At 40.7% G+C, this 17,086-nt stretch overlaps 1 protein-coding gene across 3 annotated transcripts in view; it reads right to left on the bottom strand.

Annotated features, from left to right (window-relative positions):
- The window catches only part of TTN (titin), a 330,648-nt gene that overhangs the window by 46,096 nt on the left and 267,466 nt on the right, over positions 1–17,086 (bottom strand). For all 3 annotated transcript variants that reach the window (XM_075000777.1, XM_075000778.1, XM_075000779.1), the window contains 22 exons: positions 14,079–17,045; positions 13,652–13,972; positions 13,268–13,552; positions 12,750–13,049; positions 12,058–12,360; positions 10,182–10,457; positions 9,788–10,087; positions 9,398–9,700; positions 7,815–8,114; positions 7,401–7,685; positions 7,013–7,309; positions 6,624–6,926; positions 6,211–6,516; positions 5,109–5,396; positions 4,699–4,989; positions 4,318–4,605; positions 2,436–3,026; positions 2,243–2,347; positions 1,531–1,728; positions 1,145–1,441; positions 449–1,036; positions 51–353 (listed from right to left, as the gene is read on the bottom strand). In XM_075000777.1, coding sequence (XP_074856878.1) covers positions 51–353; positions 449–1,036; positions 1,145–1,441; positions 1,531–1,728; positions 2,243–2,347; positions 2,436–3,026; positions 4,318–4,605; positions 4,699–4,989; positions 5,109–5,396; positions 6,211–6,516; positions 6,624–6,926; positions 7,013–7,309; positions 7,401–7,685; positions 7,815–8,114; positions 9,398–9,700; positions 9,788–10,087; positions 10,182–10,457; positions 12,058–12,360; positions 12,750–13,049; positions 13,268–13,552; positions 13,652–13,972; positions 14,079–17,045 — 9,495 coding nt within the window. The remainder of the gene's footprint in view (positions 1–50; positions 354–448; positions 1,037–1,144; positions 1,442–1,530; positions 1,729–2,242; positions 2,348–2,435; positions 3,027–4,317; positions 4,606–4,698; positions 4,990–5,108; positions 5,397–6,210; positions 6,517–6,623; positions 6,927–7,012; positions 7,310–7,400; positions 7,686–7,814; positions 8,115–9,397; positions 9,701–9,787; positions 10,088–10,181; positions 10,458–12,057; positions 12,361–12,749; positions 13,050–13,267; positions 13,553–13,651; positions 13,973–14,078; positions 17,046–17,086) is intronic.

The raw sequence follows: 17,086 nt of genomic DNA, 5'->3' as shown, positions 1-17,086 counted from the left end.
ATATTAATACTCTATGTTGAACTTGGCAGAAGTAAAGACATAATACTAACAGGCAGCATCTTTAATTAGTACAGGGTTTGAAGCATCACTTGGTGGTCCAACTCCTGCTCTATTTTCTGCACTGACACGGAATTCATATTCATTTCCTTCCAGAAGTCCAGTCACTTTGCATCGAAGGTCTGAAACTGGTTTCTTTGTTACTCTGACCCATCTCAAACCTTTCTTTTCTTTCCTTTCTACATAGTAGCCTGTGATCTCACTCCCACCATCATCAGTTGGCCTTTTCCAACCAACAGTTGCACTATTTTTAGTCACATTTGTTATTTCTGGTTTTCCAGGAGGACCTGGGGGACCTAATAGGAAAAAAAAATATAGAATTTTTGAAACATATACGAGCTTTTAAATACTATCAAAACACTTGGTTCAAGTGTTAACCTTTTCCACTTACCAAATCTATCCACCATTTTAACCGGTTCTGATTGTACCGGTTCGCCCTTGCCATACTGATTCACAGCTGATACCCGGAAGATGTATTCGTTTCCCTGAATGAGCTTGCTAACAACATGCCTGCAAGTTTCAATATTTTCAGCAATTGGAGTCCACAGGAGTCGACTGGTTTCTCTCTTTTCAAGTATATAAGACTTGATGGGTGATCCACCATCTTCTGCAGGAGGTGACCACGTAAGAGTAGCTTTTTCAGACGAGACGTTGCTGACCTCAATAGGCCCAGGGGGTCCAGGTACATCTAAAACTTTCACATGTACATGCTCCTGTTTAGTTCCAAAAGGATTGTTTGCAGTGATCATGTATTCACCAGAATCTTTTCTGGCTGCATATTTGACGGTAAGTGTGGAAGAAGTAGGAGTTGATTCAATGTGTACAATATCTGAAGGCTTAAAGTCTTTTCCTGCTTTGGACCATACTGAAGTTGGAAGTGGTTTGCCTTGGATGCTAATAGCAGACACTGTAATGGTATCTCCTGCTTTAACGGTCAGTCCTTCTTTCAATGTAGGATCAATAACAATAGTTGGCGCCTCTGTAAAAGAAAAGCACGTTTGTCAAAAAAGAAAAAAAGTGTTTTTAAGCAATAATTTAGCAAACCCATGGACCCCTCCCACCCATATTTTCAGTATAGTCTACGCACCATATTCGTCCTTGCATATTATGGTTCCTGTAGGTTCTGATGGAGGACTGATAGCACCAGCAGTGTTCTTTGCTCTAATTCTAAACTCATACTTGCCACCTTCAATAAGGTCAGTTACAGTAAATGCACAGTCGGGAACATTCACATGATTAGCTTTTGTCCAAGATTTGGAAGGCAGGTCACGCTTTTCAACTATGTAGCCAATTAACTTATGTCCACCGTCATACTTGGGTTCTGTCCAAATGAGAGTTACTGAGTTCCTTGTTATATTGATAACTTCAGGCTTTCCGGGAGGATCTGAAAAAAATACCAAAATGAACCAATAATTAAACCAATGTCCATATTTTTCAGTCTACAGAATTCTCTTTTTTCCTGTCATAACTTACCAATGGGATCAAGTGCCACAATTGGTTCAGAGGGCAGACTAGGTTTACCTACTCCTGCCAGGTTGATTGCCATCACCCTGAATTCATATTCTAGACCTTCAGTTAACCCTGTTACTCTGAAGTCTTTCATCCTTAATGGAGACTTGTTAGCTCTTTTCCAAAGAAGGCTATTTCTTTCTTTGAATTCAAGGTGATACCCTACAAAGATGAATAGTACAATGTAAAATAGCAGTTGATAGTAGAAAAATCTGTATTTGCACAGTTAAGCGCCCAGCATATTACTACTGTAGTTGTGGTTTGATCCAGCTGTTGTTGCAAGAACAACACTTGATAATAGATTCAGGAATATATATGAACGTAAATTACATATCTATGCCACTACACGATTTATGAAAACAAATGCTAATGTATGCGTGCAAATATTAATTAGATAGGTACACCTATTGTTCTTTCCTTACAAGATTTGACTATATGTTCATGAAACAGCTATGATATTCCAGTTCCTGTTCTTTCTCTAACTTTGACTGAATTTAATTTTTTTCCTGTTTTAAAAACAAACATACATACTAAAAGAACAAAAAAGAAGTATAATTTTAACAATGCATAAATAAAAGAGAAATTAAAACAAAGTAGTGGGTTTCTTTTACTTTTCACTAAGAAGAATGAAGAACTAATGAGAAAAATTGAGAGAAGGTTTTAAGGCAAATTTTACCTGTAATTGGTGAGCCACCAGTTTTCTTTGGGTCAGTCCAAGTTAGAGATGCAGAATCATGTCTAACATCAATAATTTTGGGTGGTGGTGGAGCATCCGGCACATCTATAAAATATATTAAAAATTAATTAGCATTAAAAGGAAATACCAAGAGTACATCATTTTAATGAAAAAGATTGTAATATATGATTACCAAATGGATGTCTTGCAATCACAGGGTCAGATTTAAGACCTTCACCGACTCCATATTTATTTTCAGCACTGATCCTGAAAGTATATTCATTTCCCTCATGAAGTCTTGAAACTCTAAATGTAGTTTTCTGGACAGCAGAAGCACATGTCACCCATTTGTTGTTTATATTATCTCTCTTTTCAATGATATAATTAGTGATTTCTGAACCCCCATTGTCTTTTGGAGGTCCCCATTTTAAGGTTATAGCATCAGCTGTAACTTCTTCAAATTTCACTGGTCCTGTTGGAATGCCAGGTTTGCCAACAACTTTTATGGAAATAGTGCCTTCCTTACTGCCAGCACTGTTCTTCAGCGTAATTGTATATTTTCCAGCATCATCTTTTTGGCAGTCGCGCACCAAAAGAGTGGTGTTAACTGCTGTAGACTCAAAGGCAACTCTTCCACTCTCAGTGAGTACCTGGTCTTCACCTTTCTTCCATGTCACACCAGGGGCAGGTTTTCCTTTAATTGGGATTTTTAGACAGAAGCTACTACCTTCTTTAGCTAGATAGCACAAATCAGGTAGAGCTCTTAAATCAAGATCGGGTGCCACTGCAAAATAAAAAGGTTATCAGTTACTCATTTGAACATAAGTACCTATGTTTTAAAATGTTAATTGAGTTCTAAACTAAGCAGATATGCATGCATGCATGAGGGACACTATGTATAAAGCAGCATATAAATAAATGAAAGTGGGTACTCGTGAATTTGTAGAATAAGTTATGTAAAGCATGTGTCACCAGTAGTTCACCCTTCTGAAGGAATTTGAGGAATGTGTCCTTTAGAGATCATCTGTATGAAAATGCAAAGGTGTGCATATGTAATGCCTTGCAAACGAAGCCTGATGGGCAGCAGGTGAAGCAATGAGATTTTGTCTATTGCAAAAGCATGTTGTTGTAAAGTCCCAATTTATGCTATCACCCAATGTAACAATTGTGGGGTCTCACCAATGCTTGAAGTTGTTGTGGGGGTACAGCCCGGTCATCATCACTGCATAAGATATAGATCGCACGGGGCTGCCCACAACTGAGCATTGTGAAGTGGCAGTGGGGAAGGGTTACTGGTTGAATCAGCTGACTGTGTGCCTTTGGCCAAACCAAGCCTTTACCCTACAGCCATAAACCTTCTTTGACTAGTCCTTCCCCCCACTGTTCAAAGACAGAACTACAGGTAGGATGCTGGAGTCCGTACTTTTTTTGTGTGAGAGTCCATTCTTGTGGATACTGAGCTTGAGAACTGAAATCATGGAGTGGCAGTTGAACCTACTGAGAGCTGAATTCACAGGAGTTTTGGCTTGAGCCAAACCCACAAAGCAGTGGACAGTAGGGTGGCTGGCAGGAGCAAGTGGACCACAGGACCAGTGCAAAGGTGGCATTGTCTCAGGCTCAATGAGGGAAATCATCAGGGTGATGTATTGCAGGCTGCATGGATTGGACAGAGCTGTGAGTGGGGCATTTGAAGGGGGGGGTTGGAAAAAGTTTGGGTTTGTGAATGAGACCCTTACAGTGTTGGACAGGTGAGCCTGAGAGGCAAAGGATGGTTATGTTTGAGCTGGGACATTTATCTGAGGGTTGGTTATGAACTCTGGGTGTGGTATTTTCCCAAGCTAACGCCATGTGACTTCTCTGCCTCTTTCATTAAAAGTTTCTTTTCTGCATTCAGACTGTGTGATTGAGACAGGGGAAGCATTGCCTCTCAGAGGCACCCAAGGCTGTGTGACTTTCCCAGGCTATTGAGTAGCATTTTGAGCCGGTTCTGTGTGAGATGGATGAAAAGGAACCCCTAGATATTGAATCTGGCCGTGGACACTGCCAACTGCTACTGGCAGAAGGGTTATACTTACCAACATCATCTCTTGCTACAAACGTAATCTCACTTGGAGATCCATAACCAGCTTCATTCTGTGCTCTTACTCTGAAAGTATATTCTTTCCCTTCCACCAAGTCTTTTGTTGAAAACTGGAGGTTCTTTGACCTCATCACTTCTTGCCAGGAATCATCAGGAGTCATAACTTCAACAGTATATGCAATAATACGGCTTCCACCATCACTGATAGGTTTTTTCCAGGCTAGATTGCAGGATGACTTTGTTACAGCCAAAGCTTTTAGGTCAACAACTGGGCCAGGCGTTTCTAGAAGGAATAAAAATATTGATAATTTTCAATTAAAATTAAAAGCAAGTTTCTTTCAAAAGAAAGTAGGGAAACAATATTCAGTTTTCTCACCAGAAGCTTTAACAGCATCCCGAGTTTCACAGGGTTCACCAATGCCATATTCATTTTCAGCAAGCACTCTGAAAAAGTATGACTTCCCTTCTTCTAAATTCGTTATCCTAAAACTTGTTTTTGGGCATTCTGTTGAAACTGTAGACCATGATTTTCTCTCTGCATCTCGTTTTTCCACAATATAGTTTGTGATTGGACTGCCACCATCAATTAGAGGAGGTTCCCATGAAATAAAGGCAGAATCTTTAGATGCTTCTTTTACAATCAGATTAATAGGAGGTCCAGGAGTATCTATATGAATATGAAATAAATATTTGATTTAATAATCAAACTACAGGATATAGTAACTCGTTTTAAATTAATTTTAAAGATATCTGGTACTTGAGCATAGTAATAGTTCTGGCACTAACCAAGTACTTTCACAACCATGGTGTATGACTTTTTGCCGCTGCTGTTCTCCAGAGTCAAGACATATTTTCCAGCATCATATTTGTTTACATTTTCACAGCGTAGGAATGTGTCAAAATCAGTTGACTTGATATCTAATCCTTTCCTGTCTCTTATATTGGCATTCACTTTAGACCAGCTAATCTTTGGAGGTGGACGTCCCCTTACTGGCACGTAAATCCTCATTGTGACTCCAGCACGTAATATAAGTACTTTCCTCAGTTCCGCATCGAGATCTCCTTCAGGTGGAACTGCATTTTTAATAAAAGATTATTAGCTTATAAAGTCAATCTTTAAATGTAGCACTAAAATTTGCTTGAGCAAAAGTCCCAGTTTCCTGACAATGTATTGAATTGGAAGGGCTGTTCCTGTGTCTCAGATGATATCATGTAAACTGAGGTTTTGGCCTAGTTTCAAGATATGTGCTTTCTACTTTTCCAGCTCCTCTTATCACGTCTCCTTTTCCTCCACCATTTATATGAATCAGTCCCTTTATCTTCTTATCTTAAAAGGAACTTAGACTTCATCTGCCTGTCCTGTACTTTTTTACCCTGTACAAGTGTAACTAATACTGGGTGGTGCTACACTTTTGCTCTTTTTAGGTGTGTATGAAGTCTGGTGGAGATAAGAGCCTCATACAATTTAATAAGGCAGGATGACCCATAGAACCACAAGGTCTTAATACAGGTAGCTGGGCTCCAAATTCCTTGAAGGACTGGAGTGAGCCTGAAGGCCTGAGAAAGAGGAGAAAGAGATCTGGAAAAGTGTGAATGAGGGCTATGGGGGAAAAGGGAAAAATCTTGAAGACCCAACAATATGGGGGCACTACCGGTGGGAAGACAGGAAGATCAGGCACTACATGACTTTAAAAAAAAAAAAAGACTCCAACCGCATTCCTTTTCCAGTTACCAGTCCTCCCACCCTCTCCAAAACAAGCTCCATCAGGCCCACTGCTGCCAGACCTGCATGTATTCTCCTGTTACAAGCCTCTCCTCTAAGCTTCTAAAACTATATCACAAATCTTCCCTTAAATCAACAAATGTATTTGTTTTCCAGAATACTTACTTAAAATGTCTTTGGCAAGGTGTTTGTCAGGCACATCACTCGGATCACTGTATCCAATCTTATTGACAGCATAAATACGGAACTGATAGTCTGTATTCTCTGTCAGTCCGGTTACCACATAATGGGTATCCTGGAGGTTTTTCGGCAGATTGCATCTGACCCAGTTGTCTGTGTCAGCTCTTTTAACTTCGACTAAATAGCCGATAATGGGGCTTCCACCATCATATGCTGGTTTACTCCAAGACAGACTTATAGTATTACGGGTTGTGTCAATCACTTTTGGGAAGGCAGGAGGGCCAGGAGGATCTAAGAGTGAAAACAGTAGGAAGTTACGTTGAGTTTATTAAAGAATAACACTGGGCAAAAGCTTTGGGATGGTTCATAAGAAAATCAAGATAAATGTTTCCACTTACACTGAGGATCACGAGCATATGCTGCCTTAGATGGTCCACTAGGTTTGCCTGGTCCAGCCTTATTCAGTGCTGTCACTCTGTACTCATACTCTGCTCCTTCTTGGAGCCCAGTGGCCTTTACAGTTCTTTCTATGACAGGCTTCCTGTTTACCTTTGTCCAATGAACAGTCTTAGTTTCACGTTTTTCAAGTATATATCCAGTCACAGGAGACCCACCATCATCAGCTGGTGGCTTCCAACTCACAGTCATAAAGTCCTTTGTTATATTGCTAATTACAGGTGGATCACAAGGCCCAGGTACATCTGTAAAGATTTATTGAAGATTATTTTCATATTCTGAAATGTGCATAAAAACCAATAATTGCAAAACCATGCTGAGAGATGCTTACTGTATGGATTTTTAGCAATTGTTGGCTCAGTGAAGATAGGATCCCCAACACCATATTTGTTTTCAGCACAAATGCGGAACTGATATTCATGTCCTTCTATCAGTTTTTCTACACTACAACTTGTAATTGGTACATTGGCAGTGACTTGGGCCCAATTCGGTCTGCTTGTTTCACGCTTATCAACAATATAGTTGGTAATTTCTGAACCTCCATCTTCAAGAGGAGGCTCCCAAGAAAGCATTGCACGATCAGCATACATATTGGTGATTTTAACTGAAGCAGGAGGACCAGGCTTATCTGAAAAAATTAATGATCCATCGTTACATCGTTAGCTTTTGGTATATCATCCAAACTGCAAATACGGACTAACAAATAATCTTTAACCTACCAAGCACTTTAAGCTTAATGGTTGCTGATTTGGAACCACTTGCATTTTCAGCTGTAATAGTATAGTCTCCTGTCTGCTTCCTGTTAACACTGAACAACTCCACAGTGGACTGGTTTCTCTTAGTGGTGATCTTAATGCCTTCAGCTGGTTTTAAAACTTCTTCTTTCTTCCAAGTAATTGTTGGCATAGGTTTGCCGTATACATTTGCTTCAAGACGAACGTTAGTTCCAGCTTTCACCGTAAGCAATGATTTCATAGCTACGTCTAGCTCTATTCTGGGAGGAACTGAAAACAAGCAAGAAGAGAGCTTAGAAATCTAAAAGAATTAAACATAACATATATGAATGCCATGTACAAAGGCACAACTGAACACTATCAGCATTTGCATGTACTTCTCAGATTAACACTCCTTACCATTTTCTGCCTGAACGGTTACTGGATCAGAAGGTTCAGAAGGCCAGCTAATGTTAATTGCTGTCTTGGCAATTGCTCTGAATTGATACCGAGCATTTTCTTCCAAATCAGTAGCAGTGTATTCTTCTTGAGGAATTTGATATGGAGTAGAATTGCATCGTACCCACTTATCACCCGGCAGTTTGCAAGCTTCAACAAAGTATCCTATGATTTTGCTTCCACCATCATGCTTTGGTCTTGTCCATACAAGTGACACAGTACTCTTAGTGACATCAGTAACTTCTGGTTTACCAGGAGGATCTAAAACCACACACGACCAGCACAAGTTAACCCTCATCAAAAACTGAATGTTTCAGAAAAATCTTTTGCAGTGGTAAATTATATTCATAGTGCATCCCTCTAAACCTCCCCCCGCCATGGTAGGTTTCACAATACAGTACAGCCATACTGCATATCGAATATCTAAAGAAACAGAGGAAAAGCGATGATTATAAAGTTGCAAATATTAAGTATTAAGTAAATGTATTATTACTATAGGTTAAACCTCTATCACCTAGCACTCTCAATACCTGACTAGACCTGAACCAGAGAATTTGTCAAAGCAGGGGAGGTCAATATTATATAGTAGCATTACCAATACTTCCACTGCTGACTGTGGCCTTAGAAAACATCTTGGGTAAATTACAGCTAAATAACAGCATAGAACACTGAAGCTGCGTCTACACGTGCACGCTACTTCGAAGTAGCGGCACCAACTTCGAAATAGCGCCCGTCGCGTCTACATGCGTCGGGCGCTATTTCGAAGTTAACTTCGACGTTAGGTGGCGAGACGTCGAAGTCGCTAACCTCATGAGGAGATAGGAATAGCGCCCTACTTCGACGTTCAACGTCGAAGTAGGGACCGTGTAGACGATCCGCATCCCGCAACGTCGAAATTGCTGGGTCCTCCATGGCGGCCATCAGCTGGGGGGTTGAGAGATGCTCTCTCTCCAGCCCCTGCGGGGCTCTATGGTCACCGTGGGCAGCAGCCCTTAGCCCAGGGCTTCTGGCTGCTTCTGCGGCAGCTGGGGATCTATGCTGCAGGCACAGGGTCTGCAACCAGTTGTCAGCTCTGTGGATCTTGTGTTGTTTAGTGCAACTGTGTCTGGGAGGGGCCCTTTAAGGGAGCGGCTTGCTGTTGAGTCCGCCCTGTGACCCTGTCTGCAGCTGTGCCTGGCATCCCTATTTCGATGTGTGCTACTTTGACGTGTAGACGTTCCCTCGCTGCGCCTATTTCGATGTTGGGCTGAGCAACGTCGAAGTTGAACATCGACGTTGCCGGCCCTGGAGGACGTGTAGACGTTAGTTTGGCTGCACGTGTAGACGTAGCCTGAGAGACAGGACTGGTGGCTATGAACAAACTTTACAGGACCATGGGAAACTTCACCACTCCCACGATAAGTGGCCATGTTGGGCCAGGGATGTTGCCCTTCCAGGGAATGTGGGACAAAAGAAGTTCAACCTGTAGCAGTAAGTAAAACTGAAAAACATAAATTGACCATAAATATTAATGACGTTGCAAATCTCTTAAATGTTTTGCTTACCAACTGGGGCTCGTGCCGTAACGAAATCAGTTGGCTTGCTAGGTTTGCTTGCTCCAGCTTTGTTCAGGGCATAAATTCTGAAAGTATACTCAAGACCTTCAATTAGACCTGCACAAGGATATTCTGTAGACCGCACAAGGGTATCATTAGCCTTCACCCACAGTAAACTATTTCTTTCTTTACGCTCTATGAGGTAACCAGTAATTGGACTGCCTCCATCACTATCTGGTTTGTTCCATGCCACAAATATGCAGTCCTTATTGACCTTGGTAACACGGGCATTCTTTGGTTCACTTGGAACATCTGTGAAAAAACAAATGGGCTAACATTATTATTTTACTGTAAGAAGAAATACAATCAGAAAAATGTCGTCATTTAAAATGGACATACCAAATGGGAACCTTGCAACCATCTTGTCTGATGTGAGTGGCTCGGAAATGCCAAAACGATTTTCAGCACGTACGCGGAATATGTACTCTTGTCCAGGGATTAGTTTTCCAACTCTGCAGCTTGTCTTTGTGACAGAAGCTACAGCTGTTATCCAGTCTCCCCGGCTTACATCACACTTTTCAACCACATAGTTTGTTATGTTACTGCCACCATCTTCAAGAGGCATATGCCATGCAAGTGTGCAAGCATCAGCATCTATCTCAGAAATGTCAAATGGAGGCTGTGGTGGACCTGGGGCATCTGTATAAAGATGTAAGAAGAAAAAATTAATAAAACAGCAGAGCATGAATATGTTGAATTTAGCTGTGTAGTCAGGTTAAAAAATGAAAATTACCCATGACTACCACTCTGATTCTCTGAGTGGCAATACCAGAGCTGTTTTCTGCTGTAAGAGAGTAGTAATCACTGTCTTTCCTAGTAACATCCTTAATGATGAGAACAGAAGAGTTTTCGGCTTTATGCACAGCCAGACGACTGGATGGAAATACATCTTGTTCACCTCTCATCCATTTGCAGACAGGGTGAGGTTTCCCATAGACATGTGCTTCAATTCTGAGTTTCTGCCCAGCTTTAAGGTTAACATGATCTGGCATCAAGATCTTAGGTGGCACTAAAAAGACAAACACAAACAAGTGTTTTTAACCCCCCGAAGAAATTATTTTATTTGCTCATGTAAGTGTCCTGTGCATATCTGCTGGAGACCTGATGCTTTCACAGGCAATATCCTTTGTCTCTGTTCAGTGGGGATGGCTTAAGAGTCTGAATTAGAGCTTTGAATTATGAAAACACATCTGAAACTAGGGCTGTGGCCACACTTGTCCAAAACTTCGACATGGCCATGCAAATGGCCATTTCGAAGATTACTAACGAGGCGCTGAATTGAATATTCAGTGCCTCATTAGCTTTAGGATGCTTCCGGCTGTGGCACCTCGAAAGGACCCCACACATTTTGGAATCCTCTTAATCCCCTCTGCTGAGAGAAATAAAGGGATTTTGAAATGTGCAGGGTCCTTTCAAAAAGGACCCCTGTGTAGCCACGCCGAGCCGCAAGCATTCAAAAGTGGCGCTTTCGAAGACCCGCAGCCGGAAGCATCCTAGTGCTAATGAGGTGCTGAATATTCAATTCAGTGCCTCATTAGTAATCTTCGAAATGGCCATTTACATGGCCATTTCGAAGTTTTGGCCAAGCATGGCCACAGCCTAGGTGTTCCACTTCTGTCAGTGTAAGCTCCAGTTATGTTTTCTATCTTAGTATTCTGATTAAAATTGTAAACGAATGTTTGTGTACAGATTGTCTTCTCATATGTGTGAACAGTGCCTAAGGCACTAGCAGCACTTCAGAAAACATTATCTTCCTTTTAACAGCGATAATTGGATGGTAATCTTTGGAACATGACTATGCCAATTAATCATCAAGAAGGGTCACTGTGAAGTGTCATGAAACACACCCTCTACCAGGGAATGGGGTACGTGGCTTTCCTGATGCCACCTTCAAATCATAGAAATGTAGATCTGGAGGGACATCAAGAAAACACCTAGTTTAACCCCCTCTGCTGAGGCAGGACATAGGCTGCTGCTACACTACCATTCTCTCATCGGAGCTGCCATGGTAATGAGGCAATTAAAAACAGGCTAATGAGGTGCTAACGTCCATATTCAGCACCACATTAGCATAATAGCAGCTGTGTGAACGGACTTTGAATTGCAGATTGACAGTGAAGAAGGGGGCAGCTTTGAAATAAGTGCCCTACTTCGACATTCTTTTACTCCAATCTAGTGCTGTGGGAATAATGTAATGTTGAAGTGGGGCATGTATTTTGAAGGTGCCCCATCTTCCCTGTCAGTCTGCAATTCGAAATCTGTTCATGCTCCTGCCATTATGTTAATGAGTCACTGAATATGCATGTTAGCACCTCATTAGCCTCCTTCAAGTAGCCTCATTACCATGGCTCTTCTGACAGGAGAATGGTAATGTAGCAGCAGCCTAAATCTACTTACTCCATCCCTAACAGACATTTGTCTCGTGTTCTTCTTGGGATACAAAAGACTGATGACTTGAAGCGTGATATTCGACAAAAGTGCACAACAGATAATTTAAGAAATTAATTTCCTAGAACTCCATCAAAGAACCAAAAACCTTGTTCATTTCAACATTAAAATAGATTGTTAACAGTATACACATATAATAATAATAATAATTAGTTACTTACAGAGCTGTTCTTTAATTTCAAACATTCCTTCAGTTTCTCTTGGTAAACTTACTCCTACAGAATTTCTAGCTGCCACTCTGAATTTGTACTTCTTTCCTTCTTTGAGGCCAACTACAACAATGTTCAGATCTTTGACAATAGAATATTGTGTCCAGTGATCTTCAGGTTGTTCTTCTTCTTTGTAGCTAATAATATATCCATCAATTTTAGAGCCTCCATCTCGCAGTGGTGGCAACCAGCCTAATGTTGCACTGTTCTTTGTAATTTCAGTAACTTCCAGTTTTCTTGGTGGATCAGGTTCACCTAAAGGGGAAAAAACCACAAAGTAGATATATTAAAACGTCACCCCTGTCGGTGGATGTGCTTTGGTAGAATTGCTAACAATTCTGATGACTTTCTACAGTGATTCAAAAAGGAATTTTTTTAACAGAGAAATTCATTTGATTTGGAAAACATAGCCCATTAAAAACTACCAGATTGATTAATTTAATTTACATGTACTACAAATTTTCGAGAAATTAATTTGTATTCAGAAAACACATCTACCTAGGAACATTTATTCTACTGTCATTGAGTGGTTAGAAGCAATACAGGATTTATAAACTTCCACATTCATAAAAAGTCAGAAGCTTACTGGAGATTAAAGCAAATAAAGATGCAAGAATAAAATACTAGCATTAAGAAATACTTACTTAGTGGATCTGATGCCAAGATTGGTTTTGGTGTGTCTGTTGGAACACCTGAACCATATTCATTGACAGCAGTTACTCTAAAGAAGTATTCATTTCTAGGTACAAGATTAGCTACTTTGAAGCTAGTTTTCTTTATATCTGCAATGACTGTTGACCAAGTCTTCCTGTCAGCCTCACGTTTCTCCAGGATGTAGTGAGTTACTGGACTACCACCATCATTTTCAGGAGGTACCCATGAAAGCTGACATGACATTTTTGTGACATCTGAAACACTGAACTCAGCCACTGGTCCAGGAGTATCTATAAAGAAATATTAATCCTTATATCAATCATCTGTTAAGAATCCTTATTAAATTGCAATGAAAATTTGGTAATGGCTCCCTATACTTGGGGAATTAATATTAGTCATGTACAATGAAACTCAAATGCTATTGTGACAGGAGCCACAAAAATCCCAGTAATAAATAATGAAAAAATAATTAAATTGATGTTTTTAGAAATTGTTTGTGGTGACTCACCAAGGACTCTGACATTCACAAATACAGCCTTTTCTCCAGCTGGGTTAACAACTGTCAAAGAATATTTTCCTGAATCGTCACGCGTAGAATTGGGGATGACAAGGAAGGCCATAGTGTCAACCAGATCAACCTGCCCTTTTCTGACCACATTATCAATACCCATTCTCCTCCAGGTGACTTTAGGTGCTGGTCGTCCTCTAACAATGCCAAAAAGTCTAATGGGACATCCTGCTCTGACTGTGACTAATTTTCTAAGGCTTGCATCCAAATCAATCTCAGGAGATTCTGAAATATGAACATTAAAGAAAAAAATTCAAAATGTGAAATAAAATCTAAATATAGCAATAAATAATGTATGAATTCTTAGATAAGACAAAAAATCACCAAGTATTTCTTTAGGTGACACAGCTTCCTTCAGTTCAGCTGGACGGCCAATGCCAACTTGATTCTGGGCACAAACCCGGAACTCATATAATTGTTTTTCATCCAGGCTGGTAACTGTAAATTCTGTATGAATAACTTGAGCAGCAACATTGCATCGTTTCCATCCTACATCAGGAGCTGCCCTTTCAACCTTTGGTCTCATTTCCACAACATATCCAATAATTGGTGCACCACCATCATAGACTGGTTTTCCCCATCCAAGAGTGATAGAGCTCTGAGTACTGTCAACCACCTTCAGATTGGTTGGAGGACCAGGAGGTTCTGAAAGACATGATAAAAGGCAGCAATAAGAGCACATCTGAACAAATATTTAACTTGTTAATTTAATGGGTTAATGTAATAACATTAAAATACATCACTGAAGTACCTATTGGGTCTTTTGCCACTACTGGTCTTGATGGCAAGCTTGGTTCTCCAAGTCCAATTTCATTTTCAGCCTTGACACGGAACTGGTATTCGTGTCCTGGAATGAGATCAGTAACTTTCTTGCGTCTCTCTGGGATTGCACTCTTAGTAACAGGAACCCATCTTAATGATCGTTTTTCTTTCTTCTCCAAAATATATCCTGTAATTGATTTGCCACCATCATATTCTGGTGGGTTCCAAACTACGGTCATCTCTTCTTTGCTGACTTTTGTGACTTCTGGGGGATCAGGACGACCAGGTCTGTCATACTTTGTTTTTGCAATAACTGGTTTTGTTTCTGTTGGAGGGCCAGTGCCCATCTTATTCTCTGCACGAACCCTGAAGATATACTCATTGCCTTCTATCAGGCGTGTCACATGTGCATAATTTGTCAGAACAGCAGCAGAATATGTAGACCAAACCATACGCTTGCTCTCACACTTTTCTAAGATGTAGTTTTGTATTTCACAACCACCATCATCTTCAGGTGGGTCCCAGTTGATAGTACACCTATCACTTGAAATGTCAGAGATCTTCAAACTTCTTACAGGACCAGGTTTATCTAAAACATTAACAGTAGCATAAGCTACAAAGCTACCAGCTGTATTAGTTGCAGTAATTACATATTTGCCACCATCGCTACGCTTTGATTTTGTTAGAACAAATTTAGATGAATTAGAAGTTGTTTCAATTGTGACTCTAGGAGATCTGGTTAAATCTGTGGCATCTTTGTCCTTGGCCCATACCACTTCTGGTTGTGGCTTGCCTCTAAGTCCTGCCTCAAGTCTAATTGAGTCGCCTGCTTTTACAGTTAGCACACCACTCAACTTCAGATCAAGGACTGGTTTCTGCAGCTCTTCTTTCACAACAACTTCACTCGTCTTCACCCAATCACTTTCACCTCCCTCATTCTTGGTCTGAACTCTGAATTGATATATTTTATTTTCAATGCATTTGTCAACCATATAGTGCGTTTCCTTAATACTGCCCTTGTGCACCCTTTCCCATTCATCTGAATCTTTCAGTTTTCTTTCAACATGGTATGATAAATTCGGGCTTCCACCATCATAATCTGGTCTTCTCCATTTCAGATACACAAATGTCTTTCCTGTTTCTGCAATGTGAAGGTTTTCTGGTGGACCAGGCCTATCAACAGGATTAATGGCAAGGATAGGAGTCTTGGTCTCAGTGACAGGGCCTGGGCCTACTTTGTTCTCTGCACAAACCCTGAAGAAGTATTCATGGTTTTCTATGAGATTTGCCTTTACTAATCGTTTGGTAATATCAGAAGAGACAATTGACCATCCTCTCTGATTTGGCTGACGATACTCTACGATGTAATTTGTAATTTCTGAACCTCCATTATCTATCGGGTTTTCCCAAGTGACCATACAAGAATCTTTTGTGATATAGCTTATCTTCAGGTTCTGGCATGGTCCAGGTCTGTCAAGTACATTAACAAGGGCAAATGCTTGAGCATGTCCACTGCTGTTTTTTGCTGCAATGATGTATTTGCCATGATCAGCTCTCGTGGCTTCTTTCACCTGCAGTTCAATCCGAGGGAATTCACGAGCCATCTCAACACGCTTGTCTTGGACTAATACTTTGCCATCCTTAGACCATGTTATGTCAGGATCTGGTCTGCCTTTTACTTTACCAGTAATATGGATTGTTTGGCCTACTCTGACTGTGATTAAGTCACGGCAGGTCACATCTAGCTCTATTTCTGGAGGAGAAAGTACATCCTTTACTAGAACAGTTTCTGGCAGTTCCCTGGGCTCTCCTTCTCCAACAATGTTAGCAGCTTTTATACGGAATCTATATTCATTTCCTTCAATTAGCCCAGGCACTCTAAAGGCACACTGTGGAATGAGTTCATCTTTATTAATCCTATTCCATTGTGTAGTTCCTGTTTTCTGACATTCCACAACATATCCCAGTATAGGGCTGCCACCATCTTTGAGAGGTTTTGTCCATACCAAGTCAACTGTTTCTCTGCTCTTGTCTTTTAGTTTTGGATTAATGGGAGGTCCAGGTGGGGTAATAGGGCGTGAAATTTTTATGGGGTCAGAAATTGGGGATGGCTTGCTTATGCCAACCATGTTTTCTGCAAAAACTCGGAATTCATATGTATTGCCCTCGAAGAGACCGGTGGCTCTGAACTTCAATTCAAGCACTGGTGTCTTGTTGACACGTACCCATTTGCCAGATATTTCCCGACGTTCGAGAATGTATCCAGTTATTGGACTTCCACCATCGGATTTTGGTATGGTCCAAGACACTGTTGCAGCACTTTCTGTAATATCTGAAACCACTGGTTTACCAGGTGGGGATGGTGGATCAAACATATGTTTAGCAACTGCTGGTGTTGAATCGAGGGGTGCACCAATACCTATTTTATTTTCTGCACGGACTCGGAAAACGTATTCACAACCTTTCTGTAGGCGTGGAACCTTAAGTTTTGTTTGATGGATTCCTGAACAGACCACTCCCCAAGTTTCTTTTTTGGATTCTCGCTTCTCAACAATGTAGTTCAGCACAGGGCTTCCACCATCATCCTTAGGAGGACGCCAGGAAATAATCATGTGTTCTGGTGTGACTTCAAGAATATTAATGGGGCCAGTTGGTGGACCAGGAACATCCAAAACTGTAAGATGAAGACCAACAGTTTTGCTGCCAGCTGCATTAGACACAGTGAGAAGATATTCTCCAGTATCTTTTCTTACACAGTCTTTAATTGTAAGTACTGTTGAATAACTGTCAGTATCAATTGTGTAGTTGCCTTCTGTTTTAATTTCATTGCCATCTGTAACCCATTTTGCAGTGGGCACTGGTACACCTCTCATGATTGCAGGAAGTCTCACAGTACTACCAGCTTTAACAACAAGACCTTCAATTAACTTCACATCTAGTTCCACATATGGAGGTACTGGAATTAGAAAAATACATAGAAATTACAATACATTTTTT

Source organism: Carettochelys insculpta, chromosome 8 (genome assembly GCF_033958435.1).
Source record: "Carettochelys insculpta isolate YL-2023 chromosome 8, ASM3395843v1, whole genome shotgun sequence".
Taxonomy (NCBI): Eukaryota; Metazoa; Chordata; order Testudines; family Carettochelyidae; genus Carettochelys; species Carettochelys insculpta.
The sequence above is the reverse complement of the archived record's forward strand: the minus strand, read 5'-3'. Positions and strand labels throughout refer to the sequence as shown.